Source organism: Merops nubicus, unplaced genomic scaffold, assembly GCF_000691845.1.
Source record: "Merops nubicus isolate BGI_N331 unplaced genomic scaffold, ASM69184v1 scaffold21285, whole genome shotgun sequence".
Taxonomy (NCBI): Eukaryota; Metazoa; Chordata; class Aves; order Coraciiformes; family Meropidae; genus Merops; species Merops nubicus.
The window spans coordinates 8,866-24,990 of NW_008609219.1; the positions used below are offsets into that span (position 1 = coordinate 8,866).

Consider the following 16,125-nt stretch of genomic DNA (forward strand, 5'->3'; position numbering starts at 1 on the left):
GTGTTTTGTCAATGGATGTTGCATCCCATCTGTTTCATCTCTCATTCTGTTTCTTAGGCCTATATGAAGGATTTTTTTTCCCAGTACCTTCTAAAATATTATTTATCTAAAAATATAATTAATCGAAGACATTAAAAACAAGGTAGTTATTTATTATAAGGAGGTTAACAACATTTTTAAAAATTGTATTTTCACTTGTTAAAGCTTTCAACAACTCAAGACAGTAGATGTAGGTTTGGTCAAAGGTTTAAGGCTGAGCTAGCATGTCCTGTTTGTATCTGAGACAGGGGAAAGGTTGACAATTTAAAATTGTTTCAAAGTTGTTAAAGTAGAGGGATGAAAAATGCAGCAGAAAAGCTTTGAGCAAGTGGTACTGATTTTTTGAACCACAAAAAAATGTAATTTAAACTTTGCATTTAGACAGCTGTTCAAAAACATTGGTTTAGTTTAATTTTGCCCAGTTATTGTTAGCTTCAGTATTTTTCCTGGAAGAAAAGTAAAATTTTTTCTTCAGGATACAAGTCTTGAATTCTGTTAAGTTTCATTGGCATCAGTTTTCACACATCTTTGGACATGCATCTTTCTCTTCTTGATCAAGTGTTCTTGTGAAAAATACATAAATTGGGGTGGAGGGAGGAGGCTAATACGTAAGCTAGCTAGCATTTTTCAAAGTTTAACAAATGATTTTTCCTATGAAGGCCCTTGAATTCCTGGAAGCAGTCATTTTCTGGGAGCATATTTAGTTCCTAATAGAATGTGTAGTGAGCAGACCAGACTAGGCTACGGTGTACAGCGTTTATGTGGAGAGAATTTCTAAGTAGTTCTGTGCATTCAGTTTAAAAGTTTGATCTCAAATCATGCCTAAAAAGGTGTTTTAATGCAGTTCCTCAGAAGTTACTATGTAGATACTCTGCAGGAACCTTCACTATCTTTACGGAAGGCAGAAGTGCACCTGAAATTCCAGCACTGGCCTTGTTTTCCAAAAATACAACACAAAGTCACTAGCACATGAAAAACCTAACAGGAGATCTTCAGCAACAGACTAGAACCAAGTGTCTTGGTTAGGTGTGTGTATATTTACCCACTGTGAATACACAATGAGATTGTTTCCTACTAGTAAATGAGTGTCTCACCAAGAGAGACTGTTGGTGTTGTGTAACAGGAACCTGTCATTTTCGTGTTGTCCTTTCTTCCCTTCCACCTTTGTTTCAGTTCAGGTGACTGGACTTTGTACCCATTTACTGATAACAACTGCACAGCCATCTTGCTTGAAAAGTAGAGGCAGAAACTGAAACAATTCCATGGTGCAAGGTAAAATACGCCCCTGCCCCAAAGTCTGTCATTTATACATAACTTAATTGTAAACATTGAGGTCACTTATAGTTGGAGTTCATATTCTTTCACAGCTCAAAGCAAATTTTTCATGACAAGACGTTAGAAATTATAAGTAGTGGCAGTGCAGTGCTGTATTTTTCTCATTAACTTAATACAAGATATTTGATATAAGAAAGGAAAAAGAAAGGATGCTAATGCTGTCTACTCACGTCTGTAAGATACTATCAACTGTAGTAGCATATTATTTTGTAAGCAAACACACTTCTTAAGTGTTACAGTGGAGTAGAACATCCTTTGCCTGCAGTGTGTAAGATTTACTTGAATTATGAAAGCATTTTGAACAAAAAGGAAAACAGGATATTTGTGTACTAGAACATTTTGCAGATGTACAATGGTGGTTTTTCTCTTATAGCTTAAGTGCTGGCTGTTTAAATAGTCATGGTAAAAGTGTATGTAATTTTGATTACAGACTCTGTTTCAAGTATCAAATGGAAATGAATTGTGAAATAAGTTCTGGAGGGAGGGAGGTTCTGAAATACACTTGTCAATTTGAAGTGACTGGTTTGTGTGCTGTGTATGTAATCTGACAAAATATGATTCAAAGGTGGAAGCCTGCAAGACTTAACTAACTTTTAAAGTGACCTAAAATAAATCTATTCTCTTCCTTTGTAATCTCATACACATCCAACCTGCTAACTGGAGGTAAACACATCTACTGAGAGGACAGTATCTGTAAGAGGAATCAATGAGATAGGATGGCAGGGAATAATAGAGAAAAAGAATAGGTAAGGAAAAATCATCACTTCTGAACAGCAGAATTTGCCAGGCTTATACAGGAAGACTAGATTTGGACAAGCATGCTGAGAGAAGAAGGAAGATGAAAGAGGAGAAGTCTATTTAACCAAAACAAACATTGACCAGAATCTAACCACATGTATTGCTTGCTATGCAGTTTTGTAATGACTCATTAATAGTATAGATTCCATACATCCTGTTTTCTCAGAAACATTTTTTTTTGCTTCTGCCCTTAGGGCTCTCTTTAGGTGGATTTTAGTAAGTGCAGACCTGTATCTAGATGTCACATCCCTGTCAGACCAGCTTCTGAGGCTGTTTTGATTCCGGGAGAGGCAGGCCAACAGGGAGCAGTGTGTCCTGCTTGCCGGCGGAAGAGCCTGTGTTGTGGGGAGAGGAGTCCTGGAGGAAGCAGCAGAGAGACACAGCAGCAACGGCAGTAATGGTAGGGTAGAGTGGTAGTGATAATAGCAGTTACCTGGGCAAGCAGAATTGGAGGCGTCGAGGAGCTGCATCCAAGAGGTATTCTGTTTGCATTTAAACCAATGGCACATTAATGCAGAATTCTTGAGTAGGAAGGGATTTTGGAATAAGGTAGGGCATGTTTTAGAAAGATTAGAATTGCAGAAGAGTTTGTGGGGTGGCTTCTTGTTTGTATGAGAGGAAGTTTGGGGATGAGGAATACTGAAATCAAATTAGTTGAGGGTGAGAAGAGGGATAAGAGGAAGACAAGACCTTTGAGATTGTTAAGTGCCTAACAAGAATTGTGGCTATAGCACTTTGTGCTATGTACATAAAAGTCTGAATTGCTTAAGTTCACAATGATCGTGATTTTAGAGTTTTTACATCTTGGACAAAAGTTTTAAATTAAGAGGTAATGGTGTAAAAATGGCCTATGTCATGTTGAAGAATCAGTTGATTAGCTGTAGTCATAAGGAAATTTTAGGGCACAAAGCTCAGACAGGCTTGTTTTCCTCTGACGTTGTCTCAAAGTAGGCAGTTTAGTGATTGTACGGTGTTGTAGGTGAACATGCTTTCTGCAGGAATCCCTAGTGCTACAACATGTATTTAGTTAGATGTCAAGGTCAGTAACTAGAAGACTACTTTATCTCTTTTTTTTTTTCTTCTTTTGTAATGTATTTCTGTTGTATTGTGCACTGCTGACAGAATTGGCAACTGTGATAAAGGAAATTAGAAGCTGTTGACATGGATTAGTCACTTACAAAAGTTACTCAGCTACAGACAAGTGCCATGTCTCCAGTTCATATAAGTTACAGTAGACAACTGAATATGTTGTCTATTATAGCAGTTGTCTAGTAACAGCAGTAAAGAATTAGTCCTGAAATATGCATGTTGGATAGAAGGAGTTTTATGTTTTTTCACTGATGAACAGAATCCATCCTTTAAAAACATAAGGCTATGTCATACCTAAAGGCACAGAGACAAGGAAAATACCCTTTCTTAAAACCTTAAAGACATTCTGATACAACTGAAAAAAAACATGTTATTTGTTTCAAACATACTTGCAGCATGCTCCAGTCCAGGCCAAAATATAATGAGACCCCTGGAGCTATTATTGAGAAACTTTTCAAATGCTAGCAGGAGGTTAATACTGATGTACCACAAGAAAATGTGTACCGCAAGAAAATTGAAATAATGCCTTTTTGGAATACTTTTTATAAGCTCTTGCAATGTCATATAAAAGAAGTTTAAAATGAGTAAATTACTATAGCTTTGAACTAATGATAATTTTCATTTATTTTGTTGTGTTGGGATTTTGCCCCTTACCTCCTATAAGCAAAGGTATCATGTTCTGATTTAACAGCAAGAATTTACCAGTTTCCTAGAGTTCCTGTGAAAGGGAAAAAGTAAAGAACTAGAGAAAGGAAAGAAGAGGAGGAGGGAAGGGAAGGAGGAGGACTTTTCTACTCACACAGGGCAGAAGGAATCTGGATATTAAATTGCTGTTTCTCCTGTATTGCTGTTATACTATATATGCATTTCTACACTGAGATGCCTTTTTTCTGTCAAAGGATCCTCTTAGCCTGTTCTTGTGTTTTAGGCAGAAATTTTTAGTCTTAGAATTATCTTCTATTTCAGATATCCTTCATTTTGAGACTTCCATTCTAATTCTTGCCTAATCCTATGATGTTTACAGTCTTTTTTTTTCTTCTTGATGCTGGAGTATGTAATTTATTCCTTTATATAATTGCTGAAATTTGTAAATTACCAAATCTTTCAAACTGACATAAATAGTTAGCTAATGTATATGCCTTATTTTGTAAATGTCTTTGCTCTTTGAATTGCACATTTTTTTTTAAGATTTCGGTCTATGTACTTTACACTCAGGTATCTATATAACCACTGTAAAGCTCATAATCCTTCTTTTACTATTTGTACCCTTTCCAGGGTAGATATTTGCCTGATTTCTAAGACTTCCTAATTTTATTATCCATGGCTTTCTGAGTCTGTTTTCCAATAATTGTATTTGATTTTAAAGGTACACTGTACTTTTAGTGTTTGCAGTGAATAATGCGAGTAGAGTATATCTGCATTAGAGCTGGTTAGAAAATGGCTTAGCATCTTACTATTTTCTTTTATATACACATTTCTGAAGCTTTTTTTCCCCACCGTGTTAAGTGGAGCAAAATAAAATTTTGTTCTAATTTTGCATTAGATCTTTACGAAATGGAAGATTTGAGGAATAATCTTTTAACTCTCTTCGAAATGCAATAGTAAAAATAGCTCCCTGCCCAAAAGAGTCATAGGATCATAGGATGTCTGGGCTGGAAGGGACCTCCAAAGGTCATCTAGTCCAACCCCCCTGCCATGAGCAGGGGCATCTCCAATCAGATCAAGCCACACAGAGCCCCATCAAGCCTGATCTTGAATGTCTCCAGGGATGGGGCCTCCAGCACCTGTCTGGGCAACCTATTCCAGGGATCTATCACCCTCATACTGAAGAACTTTTTCCTCATGTCTAACCTAAATCTACCCTTTTCTAGCTTAAAACCATTACCCCTCATCCTGTCACTACAAACCCTTGTGAATAGTCCCTCCCCTGCTTTCCTGTAGACCCCTCTCAGGTACTGGATGGTTGCTATAAGGTCCCCCCAGAGCCTTGTCTTCTCCAGGCTGAACAACCTCAACTCCCTCAGCCTGTCCTCACAGCAGAGCTGCTCCAGCCCTCTGATCATTTCTGTGGCTCTCCACTGAACACGTTCCAACAGGTCCAATGAATGAGAAAAGTGATTTAGTTTCACCAAGTAAATGCTAAACAGGCTATATTTTTTAGGTGTAAAAGTAAAGGAGAACAATTTCATTTTTAAATTGTGACATTTTAAAAAGCTTTTTTTGCCTTTTTTTTTTCCCCACTAGAAATAATATTATCAACAAAAATCCAAAGAATTTTTCATGACGCATGTCCATGATTTCGCAGAATGAGGAAATACCATTCCCTGAATACTAGTTGTATGATAAAAGTGAAAAAAAAGAACACAACATTTTCCTTTGGTTTAGAAACCGTAGCAAAAGAATTTGATCTTCAGTTAGCATCTACACTTACTTATTTTAAATGTCTCCTGTGAAAATGAAGAGTAAGAAGAAGGTATTTTTTCAAGGTATTTTTTCTGTCTTGTGATCCTTCTTGCCCTAGGAACGCCATAAGTCAGCTGATCTCAAATTGAATTATTTTTTACTTAAAAAGCTTTTCCATTTCTGTCCCTGGTAGAATGCTCACATTTAGAATCTGGATGGATTGGATCACAGCAAAGAAACTTTTGGCTAATGGGAATCAATGAAAGTAATTTGTCGTTGGATCCATTCATCCCTTTTCGTGTTAAATGTAGTGGGGTGGACATGGCTAACAGCCAAGCACCCACACAGCTGCTTTCTCACTTCCTCCCTTCCCCAATGAGATGTGGGAGAAAACAGGAGGAAGAGGAGTGAGGAGGCTCATGAGTTGAAATAAAGACAGAGAAGGTACTCACCAGGTACTGTCATGGGCAGAACAACTGGGGAATTAAATTTATTTCCAGGTAGCATGAATATTTAATTAGTGATTGAGGTATTGGGAAGCAACAAAATTCAAACAAGTTTGCAGGAAAAACACCTCTCCTCCCACGTTCCCTGACTCAACTTCAGATTCCTCTCTTTCACCTTCATAGTCTCGACTTTACACCTTCACTCCAGACATCTCTACCTGTTTTTCCCTCCTCCTGCTCCCTCTCTGTCTTCCACCACCCTTCTCTCTGTGTTTCTTCATCTTCAGTATCTTTTTCCTTGAAATAAGTTTCACCAAGGTGCCACCAGCTTGGTGCATGGGTTTGGCTGGGTCCTGCAGTGGGTCCATTGCAGAGCTGGCTGGAACTGATTGTATTCAACACAGGGCAGCCCCTGGTCTCTTCTCACAGAGGTCACCCCTGATTTCCCCCTGCTGCCAACATACACCTGCATCCAATACATTACCATGAAAAAGTGGTGGTAGTTTCTGTAGCTTGGTGAACTGAGATAATCCAAATCAAGGTACAGGTAATATTTTGTTTTGATAAACAAGAGTCATGTTTTCTTCTTATACTCTAATGCTTTTTCTAATATGTGTTGTTTCTAATAGTGTTTCTGGGAAAGAATGCAATGTTGGACATAAGTAATAGTCCAGATGCAACCAGTTCCTCTTGACTTGTTTAAGTACCTTCCAATACAGCCGTTCTCAGTCTCTGCAGCGGGACAAACTGAACAGCTCCTTGTGGACAGACGAGACGGCTGCTTGCAGTAACCCTTTCTCCATCAAATGATCTGAGCATATCTCTTTGGTATGATAAGTAAATCACTACTATCTCTTCACCTACACCTTACGTGACAGTACAGGTATGTGCATCACTGTCCCATGATGAGAACGAATGTGTTGCCATGGTGTGGCGTGGGTCAGGGGAATGTCTGACACAAGCATATGAATAGGTGCATTCCAGTCATATGACTAAAATGTACACTATGCACATGAATTTCTGGACAGTGCCCATGAACACTGGGCACTTGTGTTTTTGTCATATGTCAGGAGCTAAACTGTTTTTTTTCTCCATGACAAGGAGCTCATTGAAGGTAGTAGGATCTAGTAGGCTGTGACCACAGTCAGGCTGAGCTCATGGTCTGTTGGTTGGTCACCACTGACAATAGCTTCCTTGAAATATTCTCTGACTTAAGTATTAGTGGGGAATGTAGTTTCTATTCAGTCAAAACTTTGTCAAAGAGGATGTTTATTTGTCTGATGAGACTTGTGATTGTAACCTGAATGCAGGGTTGGCTATAGCTGACCTCAGTCAGAGCTTTACCAATATTCCTGTAAAATAATCCTTGCTGTTGGATGTCGTCACTCTTATATCAAATATCTTTTGTTTGAGAGTAATGAAAGAATAAAATATTTTAAATGGAATATTCATCAGATTGCTATACAGTCTGGAAGGGAAAAATACTTAATATGCATCCCTTGGAACAAAATTCTGCAACTAAGACTCATGGAGAGTTGTCCCTAGTTCTCAGATTTCAGTGGAATGACTCTGAGTAAGACACTGTTGCAGCAGTAAGGTTGGCAGAGCCGGTTATACTAATGAAAAAATGTAGTGGTTGTTTATTACGCAAAGTTGTTTCTTCATGTTTTATGCTGAGTACACACAGACAACCCACCATCAAGCTGGGATTTATTTCATATAATCTTACTCCTTTTGCATCTATCTATTCTAGACTAGATGTTTAGGCTCTCTTTCTAGTGTGTGGAAAAAGATCATGAGCATCACTTCCAACATTTCATTATACCAATCTTAGGAAGAGATGAATCATCCTCTTAAGGTTCTTGTCTCTTCCTATTAATTAGAAAGGAAGCCTAGATAATTAGCTCAGACCAAATGCATAACTTTAATAAATTCAGATGGATTATTTTTTATCATGGGTGCACCTGGTTGATATGGGCCATATAGACATTTAACTTCTACATGGGTAAAATAAATATTTGTTGAATGCAGCCTTTTCTCAATTTTTAGATCTGATACAATCAGCTGTATTAAGAGCTCTTGGGTGGTATCATAAGGCAAGTAAAAATAACAACAGAGCTGTTTTAAAAATAATCATCCCATACTTTGAGAACAAATTAATGCAAATACAGCCTCACTTTCCTTTAAATCTTCTTTAAAAGGTAAAAGTTCTTCAATATGAGGGTGATTGATAGATCCCTGGAATAGGCTTCCCAGACAGATGCTGGAGGCCCCATCCCTGTAGACATTCAAGATCAGGCTGGATGAGGCTCTGTGTAGCTTGATCTGATTGGAGATGTCCCTGCTCATAGCAGGGGGGTTGGACTAGATGACCTTTGGAGGTCCCTTCCAACCCATACATTCTATGATACTATTTAAAACCTTAAAATTTCAGTGAAAAAGGTTTAGAAACTGCTTTCAAACTGAATGAAATTAAAATCTAGTGTTAAGTGGTTGGCCCTTTGTCTTACTGTCCTTTCTAAGACTTAAAGCAGGTCTTACATGCCCACCTTCACATCTGTGCACTGTCCCTGCAAAGACAGTGTGTTGGTGCAGTTTATTGTCTTAGTCCAATGTTATGTGTAATTAGAATTTTGGTTTTATGTTTTAAACATTTCATGGACTATTACTTTGAATATGAATGGAAACTCGTAAGAGACCAAGTTTGGCTATAGTTGGGTGAAGGTGAAGGTGAACAGATTGTAGCTAGTCAGTGAGAAGAAGCTGTGGTTTATATGTTGGTGCAATTCAAATGGACATAATGAAACTTTTCTGTTAATGCCATATGTAAGACTCACAGGCCTGCAGAGCTGTACAGTCTTTATCTGCTTGCTCATCATAAAAAATGGAAGTACAAAGTTTTAGTCACACTAGTTCTTCTTCCTCATGTCCATTTTACAGTTGAAAAAGGCAGTATCAAAATAATAATTTCACACATCATCTACCTCTGATACATTAAAAAAGACAATCCAACAGCTCTCAAAACTATTAATTAAGCTAGATATCATGGATGAGTTTAGCAAAACCTTCAAAGTATGTAAATGTAAATATTATATTGGTTAATATAGCATTTGGAAGTTCTTATTCTAATAACCATACACATTAAAACAGATACTGAATAATAGCAAAAATCAACAGTTAGCATCATACTTTATTTACTGAAGTTCATACAGATTTCAGAAATGAATTTTTTTCATCTCATGATATTTTATTATATATTTATGCTAAATATAAAACACATTCAGAGAATTGCAGACGTAAAATCCTTTTGAAGTAGTAAACTCTGAAGATAGAGCAGAGTTGCATCCTTCGTACATGTCCACACATATTAGTAATGTGCAGTTCCTGAATCTGAAAGATTTGCTTTAATTTTTTAGAACACTTGTCTCTGGTTTCCACAAAGTGACACGACACAGTCTCTAGTAGTTACTAGTTTGTTTGGGTTTTGATTTTTTTGTTTGAATGTTTGTTTGATTGGGGTTTTTGTGTGTTTTTTGTTTTGTTTTGGTTTGGGTTTTTTTTTTTTTTTTTTTTTGGGGGGGGGGATATTAAATGAAAATATTTTTCTCTATCAACATGGTCCATACTAGGGAGGTAGGCTGAATACCTGTGTTATCTTGTGGTTGTCTTTTCTTATATTGCTGACCAGAGCCCATATTGAAAATTAAATTTCTAATGACTGTTTGATTAACAGAAGGAAGGTTGTGAAACAGCAAACACAGAAAAAAAATATGCTTTAATATGTGTAAATAATTTTACAGTTTTTTCATTGCAAATAAAATAATGGCATTAATATCACAAAAGATAATCTTATCTTCCATTCAGGTTATGATTTGCTACCAGAAATAATATCTACTATTTATTAATGCTGACATTAAGTTCTGCAATTCAGTTGAGGTGAAACTAGCAAATTCTTGAGAGATCATTCTAAAAAGATACCTAAATTGAATTTATATCTGGGTGTGCGGCTTCATCTGTATTTGATTCAGACCCAGTAATTAATCGTGCTTGAACAAGAAACATGATTATTTGTTCTGGTGTTTTTCCCAACTCTTAAGTGAAATTTTTGTCTTACAGTGAGACTACTTTCAATAAATTAAATGCAAATTTTTATTTATGTACAGTTACCTGAAGAAGCATACTGAAATCTAATGGCACTTTTCAGAAAAGCATTCTGGCTTTTTTACAGACACAGGTAACAGTTTAGAGGTACAGACAGACCCAGCCCTCTTTGCCCGTAGCAGGAGAAGGCACAATGCGAATCAGTTCTAGCCTGGGAAACAAATAGTCTTCCTAATCTGGCAGTAACTCTGGAATGCCTAACCAGTAGGTGGGATGGAACATTCCTGTGTCACTTTGGCTTTTCTGGGGGAAAACAAACAAACAAACAAACAAACAAACAAACCCAAACACAAAAAGCAATAACTAATAAGCATGTCAAATGTGCCTAAACCAAAGGAAACGGGAGGAGCATGTCTGGCTTTGAGGGTTGGACAGGATTCTGAGAAGGTATCTGAACGAGGAGGAGAAGAAATAGCAAAATATTGAAAAATCAGCATTAAGAAATAGTTTATTTACACTATAAAATAAATATTAGAATCAATCATTTTACTGAGATTGAGATACCAATGATAAATTAGGCTGCTGTAACTTTTAGCAAGGTCTTAGCTTGTGACAAGTGCAAAGTGATGTTTGTTTATCTAAATGAGCTAGCAGTAGGAGTAGGCCAGAAGTTTGTGGTTTTATTTCTTTTCACAGTCATAGACATAAATGATGCAACAGATATGACTGACTTGTAAGAGAAGAATTAATTGAGAGTTTTGAACAAATCTTAAACTGATAGCATTAGAAAGAAATTGTATTTATTTCTAAAATAAAAAAAAAAAAACTATTAATAGTATATAATATTACTATTTGTTACAACAAACTCTTCAAAGTTTCTTATGAAGCTGAGGAATTTTCTATTTGCAGAATCTTGTCAAAGGCAGGGTTGTCTTCTAGTTTCTTTACAGTGTGATTTTTATGACTCTTAGGGAATTTTTTTTGAGTTTTGGTATTCAGTTAAACAAGGTTTTTTTTTGTTTTTTTTTTTTTTTGTCATACAGCTTAATGTTAGCATAACATTTTTTAATGAGGTGGATGCCTTTAACTGTTGCTTACTTCATCAGAAAATACTATACCTTCAAGGATAAAGTATGTTAAGCATTTTCTCAAAGGATTCTGTTAGATTAAAAGAGTAGTTTAGAGATAAATTGCTTAATCAAACTGAATAAAAATGCTGGGATGATTCAGCTGGGATGAGGGGTTTTTAAGAGTTTCATATCATTGTTCTTGTAAGAGATGCATGTGTCCATAGTAATCAAAATAAGGATGAAACAACTAGCCATAGCTTGAGCCAACTGCCCTGAAGGGAAAGCAAAAAAAAAAAAAAAAGACAACTCTTCAGCTTCTGCAGGACCTTTTTTTAATTCAGAAAACTGAAACTTAAAAGTGGAATTTGGTAAATCCATATGAAATATTGGATTATTTCTGTTATTTGTTTTCATTCATTTATTCTTACACATTTATACTTAATTTCTTTTAATAAAAATACATGTATTAGAATCCCCAAAATATGAAAAATGAAGATATGTAGAAAAAGTAGGGTATGTGTGTATATGTACCTACATACTCATGCAGATGTGTATATTGACACAACTGTTCATGTTTGGAATAGGTTGTGTGAAATCCAAATTCTTATAGGAATTTAATTCCTCTAGGAAATTAAGCAGCTCTTAAATCTATTCAACTTCACAGCCACCTTGGAAAGAAAGTAAGTAGTATTAGTCCTATTGTATCACAGGGGAAGGGAAGCTAAGATTAGAAATTGCAGTTACATGTCCTACATGCAATTAAGGAAAAATGTTACCACCTGAATCTAAAACATCAGCCTTCAAAGCTGATGCCTACTGCAGGAACATCTAAAGAATCTTGTGGAAGTAAGAAAAACAAATCAAATTGGTTCAATATGAAAACCAAACAACCAACAAAAAAAATTAATTGGTTCAAAATGGACTAAAATTCATGAAGGTAAAAAGATCCACAGGGAGCTCTTGAGTACATTGCTCTGAAATACTCTAAATACTGCCTGCCAAAAGCTGGAAGAGTGTACTAGTATAAGAATATACTTGCCAAATTTGTTATGTTCTTTCTGTAAGTATTTGGATTGGCTGCTATTGGAGATCAAATACTAGCTTAAGTAGAAGCTTCATCTGATTTGGTGTAATCATTCTCATGTTAAGTTTGCACGTGCATGTATTTTCACCATTAAAAACCCTGATGTGATGAATTTCAGCATTCTCAAAGGTTCATTCTTCTCATGTTCTTCCCTTTTTACTCCTCTGAGTATCTTTGCTGTTGTCTGTTCCACTCAATTTCATCCTTCCAATTTTTCTTGCTTTCCAAGCATATTGCTTCAAGATGCATTAAAGTCTGCTGCAGAGAGAATACACCAGAGAAATCAGAGTTGTTGGGATGATTCTTTTTTCTGTTTCCTTCTTGATTTCACTTCAGGGACACGGTATCAAATGGAGGCAAATAGCTCAATGCATAAGAGTGTCTACAGATACTCATTTAGAGTGGAGGAGGCTATAGCAGTGTTGTATCAGAGACATCTTTCAATAACTGTTTTTTTGGTTGATTTTCAAGATGAGAAATGGAAGTACAAATGAGGCTAATTTCTGCAGGAATAGATCCAGACAGTAAGATTTTCAGCCACTTTGCAAATGATGATGATGATCAAGTTTATACTGGGCATAGCTATTCTTAACTTTGCTATGTAGATTTATTTAAAATATATGAAGAGTCTGTCTAGCATATACAGGAGAAAATTTAAAGTTTAACCAAAGTAATTAATTTTCTTATATATTTTGATGAATAAGTTATTTTCCTGCTGATGTATCTCTACAAACATGAAATCACTTTAAAATGCAGATAAATTGTAGTCAGTTAATTTCTAAGATCCTTCACTCGATTTTTAGATGTCTTTAATTCTGGAAAATAAAATACAGCTACTACTCTGGTTTCCAATAGTAACTTTGCTAAGTAAAAGAAAAATTAGTATGCTCTGTTTATAAGTGGCTAAAGACCCCACACATATTGAAAAAGACTACACTCCATGCCTTCTAATTAAAACACAGGATGCTTTTTTTGTACCGGTTGAATTACGCCTTGGAATTGCTGTTTGTGAAACTGGAAAAGCCAGCTAGCTTTGTACCTTTAAAATGATGGTCTGATGAGTAACAGGAGTATATATTTCCAGGTTTTATTCAGACAACATGAAACCTACAGCAAAACTGGGATCATTCAGTAATTCTGTGAAATAAATGTGCGGGTCCTGCAAGGAACCATGCAACTCTGTATAATGTCACCAACTTCTATGTCACACTTTTCAACATCCCTGTTATCAGGGGCCTTGAGCAGTGGAGTAGGAACATAACATCCTGCAGGAGGTTGTTCCTATCCTATGGGGTCAGTGTGGTGTTGTTCTCTTGCAAGGTGAGAGAAGCAATTCATGCTTGTTTATCCTTTCAGGTAAGAAAGGTAAATCTACTGCAGAGATGAAATGCCTGCACTGTGGCAGGTGCTACACAGCTTCATTAGTATGCTAATTTGATGAAGGGTTAGTTAGACACATCCCGTCAAGCAGAAATGCACTTAGTGGTTTGGTTTTAAAGTTTTGTGTATGTATTTTGCATCTCATGAAGTAAACCAGGCAATTATCTGTTGTTGCAATGGTGAGACTGGGATCTTTAGATGTTGCCACATGAAATCTAAACCCAAACTATTGTCATCAAAGTGAAGTTAATGGGTTATAAAGTGTATGTTAAGCAGGAAGGGTCAGCTAACATATTTGCTTGTGTTTTATCTGTATGTGAACAAGGACTAAAAGAGTCCTTTTTGCACCTATACTTCCTGACAGAATGGTAATAATGAAGGTTAGGAATTGGAAGTCCTGGTCTATGTTGGTTGATCCCCACTATTCTGATCTCTTATCACATGTGTCAGCCCCAAGTCTTACCTGCCCAGGCTCTTTCCAGTCAGTTCTCCTCATCTGCCTTAATTATAACTCCTCAGGAATTCCATCCCAGACACTCCCAGTTCTCCCACCTCTATTCTTTTCCTATCCACTGTCATACTTTGCTTTCCAGTTTCTTAAACTCTCTATCATTTCTCCTGATTTCAAACTTCAGTTCTCATTCCAGCTAGGTCTTAAGCTTCCCTTCTTGCTTTTTATTCAAGTCAGTGCAAGCTCTTCTGGTTTTGACTACTTCATCTTTTCTACAGATACTTCTACCCACCACACCTCACTGATTTATGAATCTCTCTCCCTTGATGTCTAGTCTCTCTGTACCAGCTTTTCCAGTTCTAGCTTCTTTATCTTCTCTACAGTTACTGTTATCCGCCATAACTCACTGATAGACAAGTTTTTTCTTCCTTGACCTGCTGTCCCCATTCCCTCTGGAAATTCTTGTTTCTCATTCCTTTTAATGGTCTTTAACTTTCAAATTTCTACCTCAGTCTTGGTTTCCTCCAGCTTTCCTCTTGTCCTGGCATAATCCAGAGTGCGAGTGTGACTCATGCCTCATCTGCATTTGAAAAAGGCTGCCTGCATCCAGAAAAGATGGGAGTATTACTATGAGCAACAGAGATATTCTCTGTTCTTTTTGATGTGCATACCTGGCACAGTCCATCACGGGCTAGAGGCACTCAATTTCAGCCAGGGCATAGTCAATGCAGTTTAAAACAGGGCTATGACATTTCCCTGTTTCGGTGAAATAAAGTTCATACTGTGCACATCTGCCAATAGGCTGCTTTTCTCATAATAGCATGCAGGCATATATGGTGTCGTGTACAATACACTCTTCTTCCAGGTTTAAGTTGGATATAGCATGAACGTTGTTTACAGAACATCGTGATACAATATCAAATATTTTTATATAATTTTGCTATAGGCCCTGATATTTAAAATGTTTGTGAAGAGTTTTTCCTTAAACATGTATTTCAATAATTTGATAATGCATCTCTTCACCTCCTTTTCCATAATACTTACTCCTGTCAAGAGAGTCAAACTGGATTTTTTTTTTCCCTTGTTGAAGAGAAATTCAGTCATTTACTCGAAAAGCAGAATTGGTGAACTTTTTTTCTGCAATGAACCTTAGAAATGTTGGTCCTAAATGTTTTCAGTTTCTGTGTTCCTCAAATCTTATTTATATCTTAAAAAAAAAAAAAAAGCTTATTTGATTTCATGATTTATTGCTGTATAGTGCATCGATGTATGCAAAAGCATTGTCACTGAGATTATAACTAGTTCTTTGTTAATTTTTATTTAAAGGCTTCTTCTATGTAAAGGGATGGATGAAAAGATTAGCTACATACTAAAGAGTCCATTTTTTTTAAGACATATGAGAGAGAAAACAATGTTAAAAAACAAACTCTTGAGACTAAAAAAGCCTAATAAAAATAGAAAATCTAGTTTTCTTTTTCTCTTCTACTATATGATCCAAGGCAATAGTAGGACTAGATTAGATTAAAAGTCAAATTTTTAAAAAAAGTATTTCTGTTATGTTTTCTACCTGTTCTTACACAGCAGGAAGAAGATGAGACTCCTTTTATTTCTACTAATTTGTCAGTGTGCCATAAGTAGTGTTAAAACACACAGTGATTCAAATCCCAACATCATTTTACTGATGGCTGATGATCTTGGTATTGGAGACCTGGGATGTTATGGGAACAGAACCTTAAGGTATGATGACACGTTTGGGGGAGTCATGGATTTCTATTTAGTTTTTCTATGGATTTCTAAACACCCCAGAGCATTCAGAGATTAGGTTAGGTTCCCTGTAAGTAACCGAAGTTAATAACCTTTTCAGAGAACAGAATATTCAATCTTTGGTTTCTTTTCTTAATAAGAAAAGAAGACTTATCTGATGTATTT

General features: G+C 36.3%; 1 protein-coding gene across 1 annotated transcript in view; it reads left to right on the forward strand.

Moving 5' to 3' along the window:
- Positions 1-15,787: 15,787 nt before the first annotated feature.
- Positions 15,788-16,125, forward strand: part of LOC103773180 (steryl-sulfatase-like) — a gene marked incomplete at its 3' end in the record, with an annotated part of 11,635 nt that continues 11,297 nt past the window's right edge. The window contains exon 1 of the mRNA XM_008940538.1: positions 15,788-15,933. Coding sequence (XP_008938786.1) covers positions 15,788-15,933 — 146 coding nt within the window. The remainder of the gene's footprint in view (positions 15,934-16,125) is intronic.